The sequence below is a fragment of the Serinus canaria genome, chromosome 4 (genome assembly GCF_022539315.1).
Source record: "Serinus canaria isolate serCan28SL12 chromosome 4, serCan2020, whole genome shotgun sequence".
Classification (NCBI taxonomy): domain Eukaryota; kingdom Metazoa; phylum Chordata; class Aves; order Passeriformes; family Fringillidae; genus Serinus; species Serinus canaria.
Window position 1 is genome coordinate 31,030,366 of NC_066317.1, and position 14,944 is coordinate 31,045,309.

General features: G+C 38.2%; 1 protein-coding gene across 6 annotated transcripts in view; it reads left to right on the forward strand.

The window, feature by feature from the left end:
- FNIP2 (folliculin interacting protein 2) overlaps window positions 1–14,944 on the forward strand; it is a 48,106-nt gene that overhangs the window by 15,066 nt on the left and 18,096 nt on the right. Inside the window, exons 1-9 of one of the 6 annotated variants that reach the window (XM_009101186.4) lie at window positions 1,735–2,299; window positions 7,355–7,481; window positions 9,450–9,584; window positions 10,646–10,746; window positions 10,833–10,904; window positions 11,492–11,592; window positions 11,771–11,860; window positions 12,960–13,031; window positions 13,642–13,771. In XM_009101186.4, coding sequence (XP_009099434.1) covers window positions 2,115–2,299; window positions 7,355–7,481; window positions 9,450–9,584; window positions 10,646–10,746; window positions 10,833–10,904; window positions 11,492–11,592; window positions 11,771–11,860; window positions 12,960–13,031; window positions 13,642–13,771 — 1,013 coding nt within the window. In that variant the 5' untranslated portion in view covers window positions 1,735–2,114. Of the gene's footprint in view, window positions 1–1,734; window positions 2,300–7,354; window positions 7,482–9,449; window positions 9,585–10,645; window positions 10,747–10,832; window positions 10,905–11,464; window positions 11,593–11,770; window positions 11,861–12,959; window positions 13,032–13,641; window positions 13,772–14,944 lie in introns of those variants that run through there. The other 5 variants (XM_018926676.3, XM_050973595.1, XM_009101187.4 and 2 more) reach the window with 5 other exon arrangements.

Genomic DNA, 14,944 nt, shown 5'->3' on the forward strand with positions numbered 1-14,944 from the left:
AAGCTATGATTTCCTGATCTTAGTCAAAGTGTATTATTTCACTTATTTCATTTGCGCTTCAAAGACGACTGGTAACACTGGTGTTTAAAGAAGTCTTCCTCAATGAGGTGAGGGCTAGAGTTGTCTTCTCTTAGATCCTTTAAGTCACTTGAGAACAGGCCAAAGATTTCACTTGTTTGCCGTACTTGGGAGGAGGAGTGATTGTGATCCAGTACTTGTCACTTCTCTGGGGATTGAAGTGGAGTTTGGTTTTTTATAACTATGGGTTTCCCTAAGCAACAGAGCAAGTTGTTCAACCTAACCTTGCTCTAGGTTTTTCTGCCTCACTTCTGTCCAGTTTTTGGAGGTTGGGTTAACTGTGATTACAAAATCATTTTAAGGGTGCTGTGCTATTTAGCAGGTAGCACGTAGCCCTGGGTTTTGAAATCTTGCTTCTAACTCTACTGCTGGTCTGGTTGACCATTAACAAAGTTCTTTTCCCTTTTTAACCTGGAAGGGAAATTGCAGTATGGCTGTTATGTTATAAAATGTTTAAAATTTTATTGATGGGGAGAAAGCCCATCATAATTCATGAGATGTGAATTATGAGCAGGTATGTCTGGATAACTTTTTTGTGCAAAGATGGGGAAGAGGACTTTGTTCTGCAGTAGAATTACCAGAGCCTAACAGAACATCATGTGTGCAGCTTTGGTCGTTGCAATACAAAAAAGATATTTAAGCTATCAGAGTGCCCAGAGGAGGGCAACAAAGATGATGGAAGGCCTTAGGGAGAAGCCATATGGAGAATGGCTGAGGCCACTCAGTTTGTTGAGCCTGAAGAACAGGAGGCTGAGAGGAGACCTCATTGCAGTTACTACTTCGTCGTGAGGGGAAGAGGAGGGGCAGGCGCTGATCTCTTGTCTGCGGTGGCCAGTGACAGGACCCAAGAGAATGGCTTGAAGTTGTGCTGGGGAGGTTTAGGTTGCATATTAGAAGAAAGCTACTCACCTAGAGCATGTTTGGGCACTCAAACAGGGTCCCCATGGAAGTAGTCAGAGCACCAATCCTGACAGAGCTCAAGAAGTGTTTGACAACACTTTGGGGCAGAAGTGTGACTCTTGGGGTGCTCCTGTGTGGGCCCAGGAGTTGGACTTGATGATATTCTGTCTTCTGTGATCTGATTCCTTTGTTCTGTTTAAAAACTCAAATTTACTTGGTCAGGAGTATTATATTAGATATTTTTGTTGTTGGTACTGTTATTGAATTATTTTAAGAGGCACATGACTATAAATTCTCATCAAGCAACTTGAAGTCTGCAACCTTTTCTCATTTTCTTTCGTACTTTTTAAAAAAAACTTTTCAAAGTACTAGTGTCAAGTTCTTGTCCAAGTATAAATAGTATTTGTCCTTAGAAATAAAAGCATTACAGCGCAGAATATCTAGCCTGTTTCTTGGTGTTGGTAGTTGGGTTTTTTAAACTGATAACCATATGGCAATGATGACAGATTCTTACTTGCTCCTAAGCTATAGGAGGTTGCTAGGGGTTGTCAGATGACACTTGCTCACATGAGAGCCATTAACAGGGTGTTGTAGCCAGTTAGAACAACCTTGCAACTAAGGGCGAGTCACTGCAGAAGCAACTATGCTCTTTTTTTTTTTTTTTTTTTTTTTTTTAAAGAGGCCATATGGTTCAGTCTTGTGACTACATAATTGCCAGCTACCTAAATCACATACCAGGAAACAAACATAGCTAAAGTCAATATTAGCTGTTGTATCTGCTACAGGTTTGTACCAGGCTTAGTAGGGAAAACCTTTGACGGCAGCAAGAGCAAGTCCACGATGGCTTCTGAAACCTGAAAGTCATGTCTGTTCTGTCTGGAATAATTGCAGAAGTACATTAGCTACAGCTGTCCTTTTGTATTAATGGCTTACAGAATATATGAAGATCGTTTTGCCTTTTTTTCCCCCAACTGGAAATTCAGCTGCCTGTGTTCCTTAATAGGGAAGAAAGCTGATGGTAAATTACCATTGTTAATGGTTGATCGATAGTGAAGAAACTTGCTTGAGGCTGTTTCTCTTCAGCAGGTATTTAGTTTCTTTGAGGGAGCTTTACAAGAGGATTTGTAGCTAAGAAAATGTGTGGGGGTACACCAAAAACTGCAAATGGCACTGGGGGACGAATAGAAAGAACAAGAAACAACAATGATGTACCACTTGGAAATAATCTCTCTTGTACCAAATTGGATGAAAGAATTAGGAAGTCTTTGAGAGATGAAAGTGTCAGCTGTGCCAACAAAGTGACTAGACTGCTGCAAAACAGGTATGCATGTAACTTTTTTGATATATATGATTTTTGACAAAGAAAGACATTTTAATGTAACAGTAGATTTATAATTATGTGCTGAAAGGCTACTTTGTAAATAATTGAGAAAGTTCTGTTAGAAACTTATTATTGATGATGATGACGACTGAAACTACAGAAAGTCTTTTCCTTTTTGAAACCAAACTGACATACTTGCCTCTGTGTAAGATTTATATATATGCAAAATGAGGCATAAGGATAATTGCCTTTCTTTTCAACTAAGGTTAAATAATCTTACCTTCTCTTTCTAGTTTCCTAATTAGTTTCCCCTCTTTTACTTTTTTTGCCACCTCCTGTGTTAGTGGGTTAAGTACTAACAGTGTGTGGAGCTGACAGGAGAGAATGCTGTTGAAGTGGGGGAAGAACAGCCAGGGGAACCCTCTGGTTTACTTGGGAATTACCTCTAATTTGAGCATCACATCAGAGTAATCTGAAGGGGGAATAGTATCTATTTAACTTTTGTATTGCCCTTTTCAGACATGTGCCAGCATGTCTCCAGGGTCTGACTCTTTATAGCTATGTAGCTGTGTCAAAAATACAGTTCAGGGTGGCTTTTTCCAAATTCTACCACCCAAGGGTCTTAGGGTTAGTATTCTGCATTCACGATTGCTGGCCTAAGAAGCAGAAAAATATAGATAAATATGCATAGATGTTTTCAGTCTGTTTGGTTCTGTAGAAGTTGCACTGGAGGAGTGAGGAGTTAGTCACTTTCAGAAACAGTTTAAGGTCAGCCAAAGTAGTTTTTGAATATAAATGAATAGGTCACTCTTCAGTTATTGCATGCATGCTGATAATTATAAAGGTGAAGCAAAAGCTTTCTTTGTAAACATTAGAGTTTGGAGATCTATATTAACTGAAAGTATTTATTCAGGGCAGAATGCGACAAATTTTTTGTGAATTTTTTCCTGGAACAAACAAGTTTGCTTTCCCCTAAGTAAGAGAGATCTTGCCTCCATGTCTCAACTGTCGTTGAAGAAATGTTGAAAAAACCAAGGGAAAGTAGCATGTGTAAGAGAAAATAAAGCAAGCTTAAGCTTCTCTAGGGAGGGACAAAACTTTTCAAGATATCAGCAGGCTGTTCCAAACCTGTGGCTTCCTTTCAAAAAATAAATTTTAAAAAATCCTTTGCATTTTGGTATCTGTGGTAGACCTGGTTCTTCTGTCATATGAGCACAGCTTGATTTGGTTTGTTTATTTTGACTTGAAGATAGTGTTTATTAGTTCTAGCATCTTCCACCTATGGTAAAGGTACAATCATATGAGCACAGCTTGATTTGGTTTGTTTATTTTGACTTGAAGATAGTGTTTATTAGTTCTAGCATCTTCCACCTATGGTAAAGGTACAATCTGAAGGTGAGGCTAGGTAATCTGTGCTGCTCAAACAGACTGATGGTGTTGAAGGAGCCACTTCTTCCTTTGATTTTTGGCATCATGCTCTTGTCCTTTTTCCCCTTGTTCTGGCCTTGGCCTTTTAAGTCCTTTTGCAACTGGCTCCCCTTAGGGAGTCAGCTCACTAAGCAGACAGAGAACTGACTTGGGAACAAGAAAACTCAATTAACATCCCAACTAGCCTCAATACTTACTTGGAATGTATTGGGAACATTTTCTTTGTGTCCTTTCCTAAAGGTATATAGTTCCATGGACAAAGTGAGTTAGTGTAAGTCATGCTGCCACCAAGAGGTGCAGGTTCTACTGGTTTCTACTTCTTCCTTTCTCCAACCATGTTTCTGATCCACTTTCATGTGTTTGGACAGACTTCAGTTGCTATAGAGAATTCAGTTTGTAGGAGGGTCCTACAATTATCAGAGCAGACACAAGTAACAGAAAGGGTCACATAGTTACAAAAAGGGGTGAAAAGACATGTGGGGCTCTTACTTCTGTGGTCAAATTAGAAAATATGGTTAGTCAGAGCCATCAAATTTAACCTGAAATGTGAACATATAAACAAGATCATATTGATTTAGTTAATTCAGCTGGTTTTTAAGAATATGCAGGACTGGCATTGCTAAATAAGCAATAAGCTGATATAGAGATAAGGAAGTAACATTTTGGGGTTTTGGTTTTTATGTGTGTGAAAGCAGAGCTGACCAAAGAGTCTGTATTCTTCAACACTCTGCTTTTAGGAGACAACTGAATGCTCCTGCTGTCCCTGCTTTGGGGGAACTGTGTTACATAACCTCGCTTAAACAATAAAGGGTGGAAGTGCTGTAAGTATGCTCATCAGCTTTTGTGATGGGCATAAACATCCCGGTCATCTGACTGGTCTTGGGCCAGGTGCTGAATTCCATGTGGAAGTAATGAGGCTACATGGACTTGTATGCCTGTATAAATTACCTATAGATGAGATCTCTTCTGTAATGGCTAGGTCTGCTGCAGGAAATGCATCTGTAAGCAATGGCATCATTAAAACATAAGTTTGGTATTTGGTTAGAACTATAAGAAGCATTATGTGAAATTACTTCCCTAGATTTGGTTTGCTAGTCACATAAAGCTCTGTATGAAAGATTTTGTGTAATTCCTTAGCTTGTGGCTGTCTGGTGTTAAAGAATCTGTAGTTCTGGCAGATTACAGGAATCATTAGTTCTAGCGTGTTGTGTGGAAAAGGCTGTTAAGTTGGCTTCCACTTTAACATAAAATCCAGTTCATGTCTTATACAGAAGTCAGCACTGCATGAACAACATGAGGTTTGCTTTAGTGTGTCACGAGGGAGTTCATTTGTTCATAAGGAAACCTGAATCCATGCAACCCAGCCTGCATGCAACCCTGCATCAGTGGGCAGTTGCAGGGCTAAATTGGCTTAATCTGTGTTTGAAATTAATCTTTCTCAGTTTAGTCTTGAAAGCCTGTGGTCTGAAGTATGGATGCCCTTGTGCCAGTCATGGAGATAAATAAGGCTTTACTCTTGCATAGAATTTAAGCTAAAGCCATAGATATGCAACTTTTCTTTGTTGTTAAAGAAAGGAAAGACCTGCAGCCTTTTTAAGAAAATAGCATAGTTACTTCAGGCTGTCTGTTGCAGCAAGTCAGTAAATAGATAGCTGTGTAACTGAAGACATATTGGGGTATCTAGTTCTGAAGAGTATCAGATTCATGTGGCAGGCTAGGATGAAGTGTATTGATGGCTCTGACTTCTCTTGCATTCAGTATAACTGGATTTTGTAATGGCATTGCACAGGCAGTGGGCTGAGAAAATAGTAACAGACTTCTTACACAGATGGTGTAGTTGCAGCTCCCTGTGTAAGCAAGGTGTGTAGGATCTTTGTTGGGCAGCTATCAACAGTTGTATCAGGTCTGGTCTCATGCAGGTTAACATGATGCTGTGACTGCCTTTTGAAAGGGAAAGCTTGAAAAGAAATCTGCCTGGCACTCAGCAGTTCTGAAGGCAACATGTTACGGACGCATCAAGAAGTTTCCTCACTGTGGATGGCAAAACAGCCTTTAGCATCATTCCATGATGGGAAACCTTGTATATTATGTACATACAGCATACTTGTGTTAGAGTGACAGTGGAGATAGGGATCTGGCTTATTCTGTCCCAAGATGTTTAAAAATAGACCTCCAGATTGAGGTCTTTCAGGTTTGAAAAAGATGCCTATTCAGGCTTTTTTTTGCTTTTTTTAGCTATGTAGAAATAGCACAAAGAAGAAATCAGGTTGGCTTTACTTTAAATTATTTTAAAATCACAAGTTTACAAGTGTACTTCTAAAGCAGTTATCCTGACTCTAGCAGAATTTGATAGTGTTTACCTCGCTGTTGATTTATGGATGTTGACAGAGCATGGAATAAAAGAAATAGCTTCCTAAATTCTAGTCTTTCATCTGTACAGGAGTTTTATGCTCTTCTCTCAATTATCTACCTTCCATTTCTGTAAAGCACAGTTTGGGGAAATTCCTAAATGAAACCTCCTTTTGGGTAGAAGATCAGTGTGGCCTTGACTGAAGTCTGTTATGCAGTTTGTTAAACCAACAACTATTAATAACAGTTGTACTCTCACCCCCCAGGTGCAGTCCATCCAGGTCAGGGCTGGGGCAGTGTGACTGAGCAGCAGTGCTCTGTGGCACTGCTTTATGCAGTAGTAGGGTTTTTCCATTGATCTCAGCTTGTCAGCTGAATAACCTGAGACGTGTTGTCTGTAGCTAAAGCTGAGGCCAAGCAAATCTCCATGCTCTTGATGAGTAGACTGACTCCTTTTGGAATTAGAAAATGAGGTTTCTTGTCATTGCCACAATAATCTCTTTGGCTTCACAGCCTCTGTGGTAGTGCAGCAAGGCAGGTCGTGTGCCATGTTGTATCTTTGCAGAACGGGCAGATTCTGGCTTGAGAGAATTGTTTTGCTTCAGGTTGAAGTTCAAGTATTTTGGTTTCATGTACTAAATTATTTTCATTGTAGCTGGACATCAAGTCTCAGTAATCAATGGCTGCTCTGTAACCCCTGAAATGTCTCAGAAAAGGGGGAGAAGACTGGAACAACATAAACCTTGTCTATCCGTTGCAAGGCTTAAACTTTGGGAAAATCTTAACTTAAATTGTCAGGAATAGGTCAAAAGGAATTAGGTTTGTACTGTTTAGAGAAGGAAGAGAGAGGGTGTAAGCCTTGTGCTTTTGAAAGGCTGCAGTAGAGAGGATGGTAATCCAATGTGTTTTATTGCCACTGGGAGTATTGCATAAAATAGTAAGCTTACCTTGTAATAAGGATGATCCAGGCTGTGTACAGAGAAGAGAATAATAGTAGTTAAGCCTGGAGCGGCTGGCTGAGACTAAGTTTTGTGTTCTCTTTCTGGAAAATTTTGGAAGAAGATTGGATGAAAATTGGTCTGGCTGTGCCTGCCTCTGTCAGTGACACTGAGCTTAGACACTCCTTTGGCATTCCTTTTTGCTTGGAGCTATGTGATTTGCAGCCTGGATACTGTAAATGCTAAGTAAAACATGTATTTGCCTAATACCCGTTTCTTCACTTAAATGAACCTGCAAACTAAGCACACTGTTTTAATATCTCGTGTTTCTAATCCATAGCTGGTCCTCTTCAGAGTTGGACTTGAATGAAATCCGCCTGATAGTTTACCAAGACTGTGAGAGGAGAGGCAGACAGGTCTTATTTGATTCCAAAGCAGTCCGCAAAATTGATGAAGCTGTGGTTCAGGTATGAAATGTTGATTTTTGCTGTTGTCCTACTGCTCTTTTGTTTTCCTTTCCAAAAGCAGTTCTTTTAAGAGGACAGTGTCAACTTCTTAATCTTGTGATCTTTCACTGTGATAGCTGCAACGAGCATCATTGCAGCCAGCCTATGAACATATCTGGTATTTGGTATTTATAATGTAAATATGGTACTCAAATGTAACAATCCGGATTTGTTTTCAGACAGAGGAATCTATTTACCTTTAAATTGAGATTTCTTCAACCTTTCTAATGCTGTTTGCTTTATGTTGTTAGCCCTGGCTGTACAATCTGTTTCAGTGATGTCCACCATGTGTCTAAAGGTGCTTTTTTTTCCTTTGCTGTTTGGAGTAGTAAAGCTGTTGTCTTTATGTGAATTAAAACAACTTCACTAGCTAACTGCGTTGTATTGTGTAAGCATGACACATGACAGTATATATGGCCATGTAAGTTTTGGTGACACATAGAAGCAAGAGCAGATGCTGTCAAGATGCAAGTTCTTTTTGCTTCTCTCCAAGCACACAAATTGTGTAATAAAGCTTTCAGCAAACTTAGGTCATTTTAATATCAGTAAACCAATAGTGTTTTGTGGTGGTTTTGCTTGTTTTCTCTTACTGCCTCCATGTTTCTTTTCTGCATTAAATTATTTCAAATTTTTGTTTGTTTTGATTTTTTTTTTCAGAACCAGCAGCTTCAGCTTGTTAGACTAACATGGTTTATTGCAGTGATATATATTTATCTGTATAAGCCATGGAAGAACAGTCACAACTTGTAGAACTAAGTTATGAAGATGCTTGAAAAGCAACAGTCTGTATTTCAGTCACACTGTAAATATGCCATTGTGCTGAATCAGTAAGACTGATGAGCACCATCAGCTGATGTCTGATCATCTACTTAAGAGCGTAAATGGGTCAGACTGGTTGTTAATCTTGCTTCCCCTCTTCCCCCACCCCCCACCCAAAATCAAGGTCATTACTTAGTATCTTAGAGTTGTTTTAAAACCAATAGCATCTTAGCAAGAAAAGCATTTCTGGCTTCGTTTAAATACTCAAATTATTCCACTTACTTGAATACCTTAGCTAAAAGTTAAATACAAAATGCCCTACTAGAAACTCTCTATGCAACACTGACATAAAACAGATTATAACCTCCCTCATAACACATGATACAGGCTATAATCTGTTTTCTAGCCAGACACTCGCTAATCTAAGTACCCTTTTAAAATTGCCAAACCACTTTGAATGCCATGCAAGAGCCTAGATGTTAAAAATTATTTTGAGTATTTGGTTGTTATCAAACACTAAAACTAAAAACTTGATTCATTTAAAAGTAAGACAAAATTACTTTGAAAATCAGTCCTGTTTAAATTGAAGTCAAGGAGGTGTATGTGTGTATTGTGTGTTTTTCTGAAATACACTAAGGCTCATTCACACTGAGTATTCAAATACATAGTTTGTCTTTAACCTGCTAATTCTACCAAATGGTGGATTATTCATCCCTAGTTTTTGCTAGCTGTTCTTCTATTTTAGAAATCCATTAATCATTTGGGGAGCAAAAGTGATATGCAATTTGAATGATTATTGTGCAGATGATTACAGGAATTAGTTTGTAAGGAACCTATAAGCTGAGATTTTGTTTACATAAATTTTGGCAAATACTACAAAGAGTAATTCATAACAATTGGGAATGATCTTCCTGTGAAACTGTTTACTCTGATTATATGTGATACCATGAAAACCTGTCTGACAGTGTGAATGTGAGAGCAGTTCTCCACTTGCTCTGATGCTGTCATTTTAAAAAATATTTTAAAACTGATACATATTTTTTGAACCAAATAAGAGTATTCTTTATTTCTGTTGCTTTCCTCTAGTTTTAAGGAGATTCTTGCCATGATATGTTTACAGATGGGAGTTCTCAGATTTACTTTTCATCACATTGTTCTGTTTTAACATAGAAAATGGCAGATGAGGCTTCTGTAAAGACTTCTGCCAAGAACTGCCAAGCAAGCAATGGGAACAACAGTGTTTCTTCCCATAGTCCTTCTATAAGCTGTATGCAAAATATCAAAGAACAGATACCGAAGTATCAGGTAATATTTGTTACTTTGTTGCTTTTGTTTTTCTATTTTACCGGAGGAGTTGGTTTATTAAAGCCTTTGCTTAGATGCATTGAATGACTTTGGCTTCTATTACATTACAGATTAATCTGAACCTCAAGATATCTGTTCTATCCTTAAAGTATTGTAAAATAAAAATGTGTGTCTGCATCTTAACCTTTTAGTCTTACCTTTTTACCTATCTTGGTCTTACCTTTCAAGAAGTTGTGAAATAGATCTAATAGCACTTTGTCATAAGAAGGTCGTAAGAAGAGCTATACTGTTCTGTGTTCAGGTCAGTTCTGAAGAGGCTGTTTAACGTGGTTTATTGAGTCCCTTTAGTCTGTCTTACTATAACATTAAATTTAAGTACTCTGTCTCTTTCTTATTAAAAGAGTTAGCATTTCACATAGAAAAATGAAGTTTGAAGGATGCGTAGGTTAAGGCTGGAAAAGAAAATCATTATATTTAACTGGAAGGTGATTTTCTTTAGAATTAATAAACTTCTCTTTGTATTTGCTATTGATGATCAGTCTTTGAAACAAAAGAGGCAACTGATCTGAAGACTGCATTTCTAACTATAATCACAAATCATTTTCCAATTAAAAATGTTTCCAATAAGCTTTCTACAAGGTCAGGGAAGGTGAATTTACTCATTTGAATAAGGCAGGCAGTTTATTTTTTGGGGGTCCAGACCTCAGAATCCTGTTAACATTTACACCTTTTATTAAACACTTTGTTATATGGGAATGTTGTGGAAACAGCTATTTCTTTGGAAATGCAGAAGATCTTATTTTCTCTCTTGCCTCTGGGGGTCCCCCCAGAACAAAGGTAGCACTGCTCATCTAGTGAGCAAAATGAAGGATTTCTTGCTGCTGTACCTGCTAAATCCACAGTGTTAAACCCACACTGAGTGCACACTGATCTTACTCTGTATGAAAAAGATTAACTTCTTTGTTCTCCATTCCAAATGTATCACTGTGGCACTGTGGTAAGTTGAAATAGTATGCCAAGTTATTTTTGACTTTGCTGTTCCCATCTTCTTGTCTGTGTAGTACACCAGACCAGCCTCCGATGTCAATATGCTGGGAGAAATGATGTTTGGCTCAGTGGCAATGAGTTACAAAGGCTCCACCTTGAAAATTCACTACATACGGTGAGTGTCCTTTTCTGTGATGCACTGTCTTGTCAGGCACTTGGAATTGATGACTCAGTGAAATAAGTGACTGTTTATCCTTTCAGCTCTCCCCCACAGCTGATGATAAGTAAAGTCTTCTCAGCCAGGGTAGGAAGCTTCAGTGGAAGCAACAATAAGTAAGAATATTTTTTTATATATAATTTCTTTCCTTTCCCAGCCAGTGCAGTTGTCTGTCTTTCTCCTTTTGTAGGTCTGGTAGAAAATTGGGAAGGCAGCTGTGGAGAAGAATTCTCTTAATAGATCCTAGTTAGGCCAGCCAAGTTTTTAATTAAAAAAAAAATCTCTAAGTTTCTGCTTTCTAATTTGTCCAGGACATGTAATAAGTTCAGAGGTTAGGTGCTTTGGACAATCAAATTTCTGTCTCTTACTGCTCTCAGAAGGGTGAGGAAGGGATATGCTGAGAATGCTTTGTCCCTGTATCCCATTTCTGTTTCCTTCAACAAATATGCTGTTCTGTTGTACCTCCTCCCCAAAATGGGCAAATATGAATAAATTGAATCCCAAATGTCATAGAAAGACTCTTCCAATAATTCAAATATAAAAAATAAAAGCTGTTTCCTTCCAGTTTTAGAAACCTACTTGTCCTTCAATTTGCTTTTAATGTTCAGCCTTCTTTTTTTATAAAATGAACCTAGTTCTTAAGCTGATATGAATGTGTTTTGATCATATTCTCAAGGAATACTGGCTTCTCCCCCTGTTGTAGCTTGCAAGATAGCTTTGAATACATCAACCAAGATCCCAGTCTGGGAAAGCTGAGCTCCAATCAGAATGGTTTGGGAACCTGTCGCAGTGGAAGTAATTTAGGTAAATATTTCCAGGTTGTGTGTCTTTCTGACAACATGAGGCCATCTGTTCATTCAGTTTTGTTTTTTTTTTTTTTTTCCAGTAAATCACCTCCTTGGGTTTTTTACTTTTTTTTTTGTTTGTTTGGGTTTTTTTTCTCATTTTTTTCCATTTTCTCTACGTTGCTTTTGTTTCCTAGGTGTGTTACAGCTGTGTAGCAGCAAACTGCTGCAGGGTGTGTCTGAAGGAGGTCCCCTCCGGCTCATTCGCAGTGCTTCTTTCTTTGCAGGTTTGTGGGGAATGCCAGCCACAGTGTGACCCATCCATATGCACACACAAATCCAGCTCCTTCTGAATCTTTGCAGGACATGCATAATTAGTCTCTAGAAACAGAGGGCTTAAAATAGTGACAACAGGTGTATCTGGTATATAATTAAAAATAAATCTTCTGAAAAGATGGCTAAATTGCTGTGTTTAATTTTAAAGATATTTTATGCAGTCTTTTAAAGATGAATTAGCCCTTATGTTTCTTAGAGAACTTATGTTTCCTGGCTTGTTGCTGGTTTCTTGCTAACATGCAGGTGTCTTGCTGGTGTACAGCTTTTTCTTCTCTGATCTCTTGCTACTTTTTAATTTGGTGGCAGACATTCAAAATTCTTGAGCTAAGTCTGGGAGGCTTTAAGGGTTTTTTTTTCTTAAGCAATATTAATTTCTTTAATTCTCAAAAATTTAGGCTGCATACAGTCTCTTTCTACAGGCAGAATGATGATCCATGCAGGTGGGTAGATCTCAGGCCTAATTACTTCTGTTAATTGCAAAAATGTGAACTGAAATACCAATGCAGTTTCTTCACAGCCTTTGCAAATCTTGCATGCTCTACATTTTGAGTTACTCTGCACTACTAACACGTTGATGTTATCTGACATAGGCTGAATATTTCTTATTGTGAGGCTTTGTGGACATTAAATCTCAGCTCAGCAAGTGAAACAGAAACTTCTAATGGACCTTGTGCTAGACTATTTCATTCAGATATTAACCTGTGTCAAAGGACAATCTTGCCACACTGAGTTTATCAAGAGGGATGAGGATACCACCAGCCCTTCCTTTCAAAATTCTGATTCTGATAATGCAGACTGTATTCATATTCTTAAGCTCCTTAGAGATGTTTTTACATTTACATTGGGGCAAATAACGTTCCTGTGGTAAGATGATACTCAGCATAGGCTACTGTTTGCTGCCTCCTCTCTTCACACCATACGGATTTTGAGCAACAGTACAGGATGTAATTTTTTTGGTGTATGACCTTTAAACTTAAACATTTTTTTTTAATGTTGACAAATAGTCTGAGTTATGTAATATTCTCTGTTGATCTGTTCTGTTTGTTTTAGCACACAGCACACCTGTTGATATGCCTAGCAGGGGACAAAATGAAGACAGAGACAGTGGCATTGCTCGGTCAGGTATCTGCTGTCTGTCTTGTTTGCCTGTTTTTGTAGTTGTTACAATTCTTGGCTGCAGTGATTCACCTGAAATATAGACACCTCATGACCTGTAAATCCAATAATTGTTTTTATCTGCTAGGTGGTTTGCCTTCTGCATTTGCCCCAAGGCTTTACGCAAAAATATTTGCAGTTATGTTCTTTGTTTATAGCCACCATGTTCTGGGTTCTTAACCTGTTTATAATTTGGAGAAAGAACTGGTTGGAGCCTTTACTAGAGCAAATGAAGAGAAATGGCTTTTTACACTCAATAGGAAAATGAAGACCAGAAGTCATCCTATCTGTTGTAATGGGAGTGCAACAACTCATGGGAGAGAACACTTTTAATGATAATAAGATACATGTTACTATGTTTAAGTAGGGACAATCTCCTACTTTATAACAAATGTATGTCCTCAAGCAGCAAGATTTATTTTAAATAATTGTCTCTCCTGTTGCAAGTGAGTTGTGTGAAAAAGACCAGCAAGCAAGAGCAATATTTGTGAGAAACTATTGTTAGAGTATGAAGAAAAGTATTTAACCAACACTCTTTGTGATTCATTGTATGTGGGGTTTCTTGCTTTCTTCATAGCATCTCTGAGCAGTCTTCTGGTTACTCCTTTTCCATCTCCAAGCTCTTCATCATCATCGTCAAGCAGCTATCAACGTCGCTGGCTCCGAAGTCAGACAACCAGTTTAGAGAATGGAATTATTCCAAGGTGGTGAGTGTAGCACCTTTCTTCTTACAACAAGTGTTTGAGAGCTTAAGCCTCCTTTCTTTAAAAGCACACACCCTGTTATTAAATGTTCTCGACTCAGTCTATCTTCTGTGCATGTTACATAAGATTGCCAGTATAAAAGATTAAGTTTTGGCTGAACATGAAGGTCAAAGCCCAAATTACTTTTACTGAATACACAGGCTGTGTATTAATATGGTGTGAATGTATAGCCTGTGTATGAAACCATATTCTGAAAAATAAATTGTTTCTGAAGGAGCAGAGCATGCTGTTGAGATGAAAGGGACTGTAACAGCACTGCTGCCATAATGACTTTATACTATGATCAAGTCTGACTAGTGAGCAGTTAGTGAAATTTTGGCGTAATAGCCCATGACGACTCTCTTGGCTGGTACAGGATGTTCCTGATGTGACTTCTGCCAAAACAGGAAGAAAAAAAAAGCTGTGATCAGAAAGCTTGGCTTCTGTTTTGGAATTTTGTTAGCTTTTGTAGCTCAGTGGCATAACAAAGCATGGAATGCAGCGGACTTTTCATAGCTAATAAGCAAATTCTTCCCTTGTCATTTGCAAAATAGCAAATGGTTCTTGGTTATCCTCTCTCTGTACTCATCCACCTGTACCCAGAGACAGAATGGAATTAGTGGAGACCTACAAGAAATTCATGCTATTTGGCCTCTCTCCCTTTTCAGTTAAGAAAAGCATAAAAGCTGCCAGTTAAAATATGCATTTAGTAAAAAATAAAAAATTAAACCTGATTTAAAAAGATTTATTTCCCTAGTGTCAATCAACACTTGCAGCATTTTTTCTAGATATTCTTAGTGAATAACTTTTAACATCAAGAATTGTGCCATGGTACTAATGTAGCAGTTGTGCTGTCTAAATCACACTTGAAGTTGAGAATAAACTGGTTGCTTTAAGTAAACTGAAGTACTTTTTAGTCTAGTTTCCTAAAGAAAAAAGGCTGAGAGCAGCCCATGTAAAAAGGGTTAAAACATCTAGGGTAAATAAGATCATTTATCCCAGTTTAAGAAGTAGCCAAATTTTCACAAATAGAAGTTTCTGCAAATTGTTCTGAACGTTACAAATTGTCTAGAGGAAAGCCTCTTTGGGCTGCTTATTTGCTGTCTGGAGCAGGGCTGTTGGTTTTCTTCCCCACTG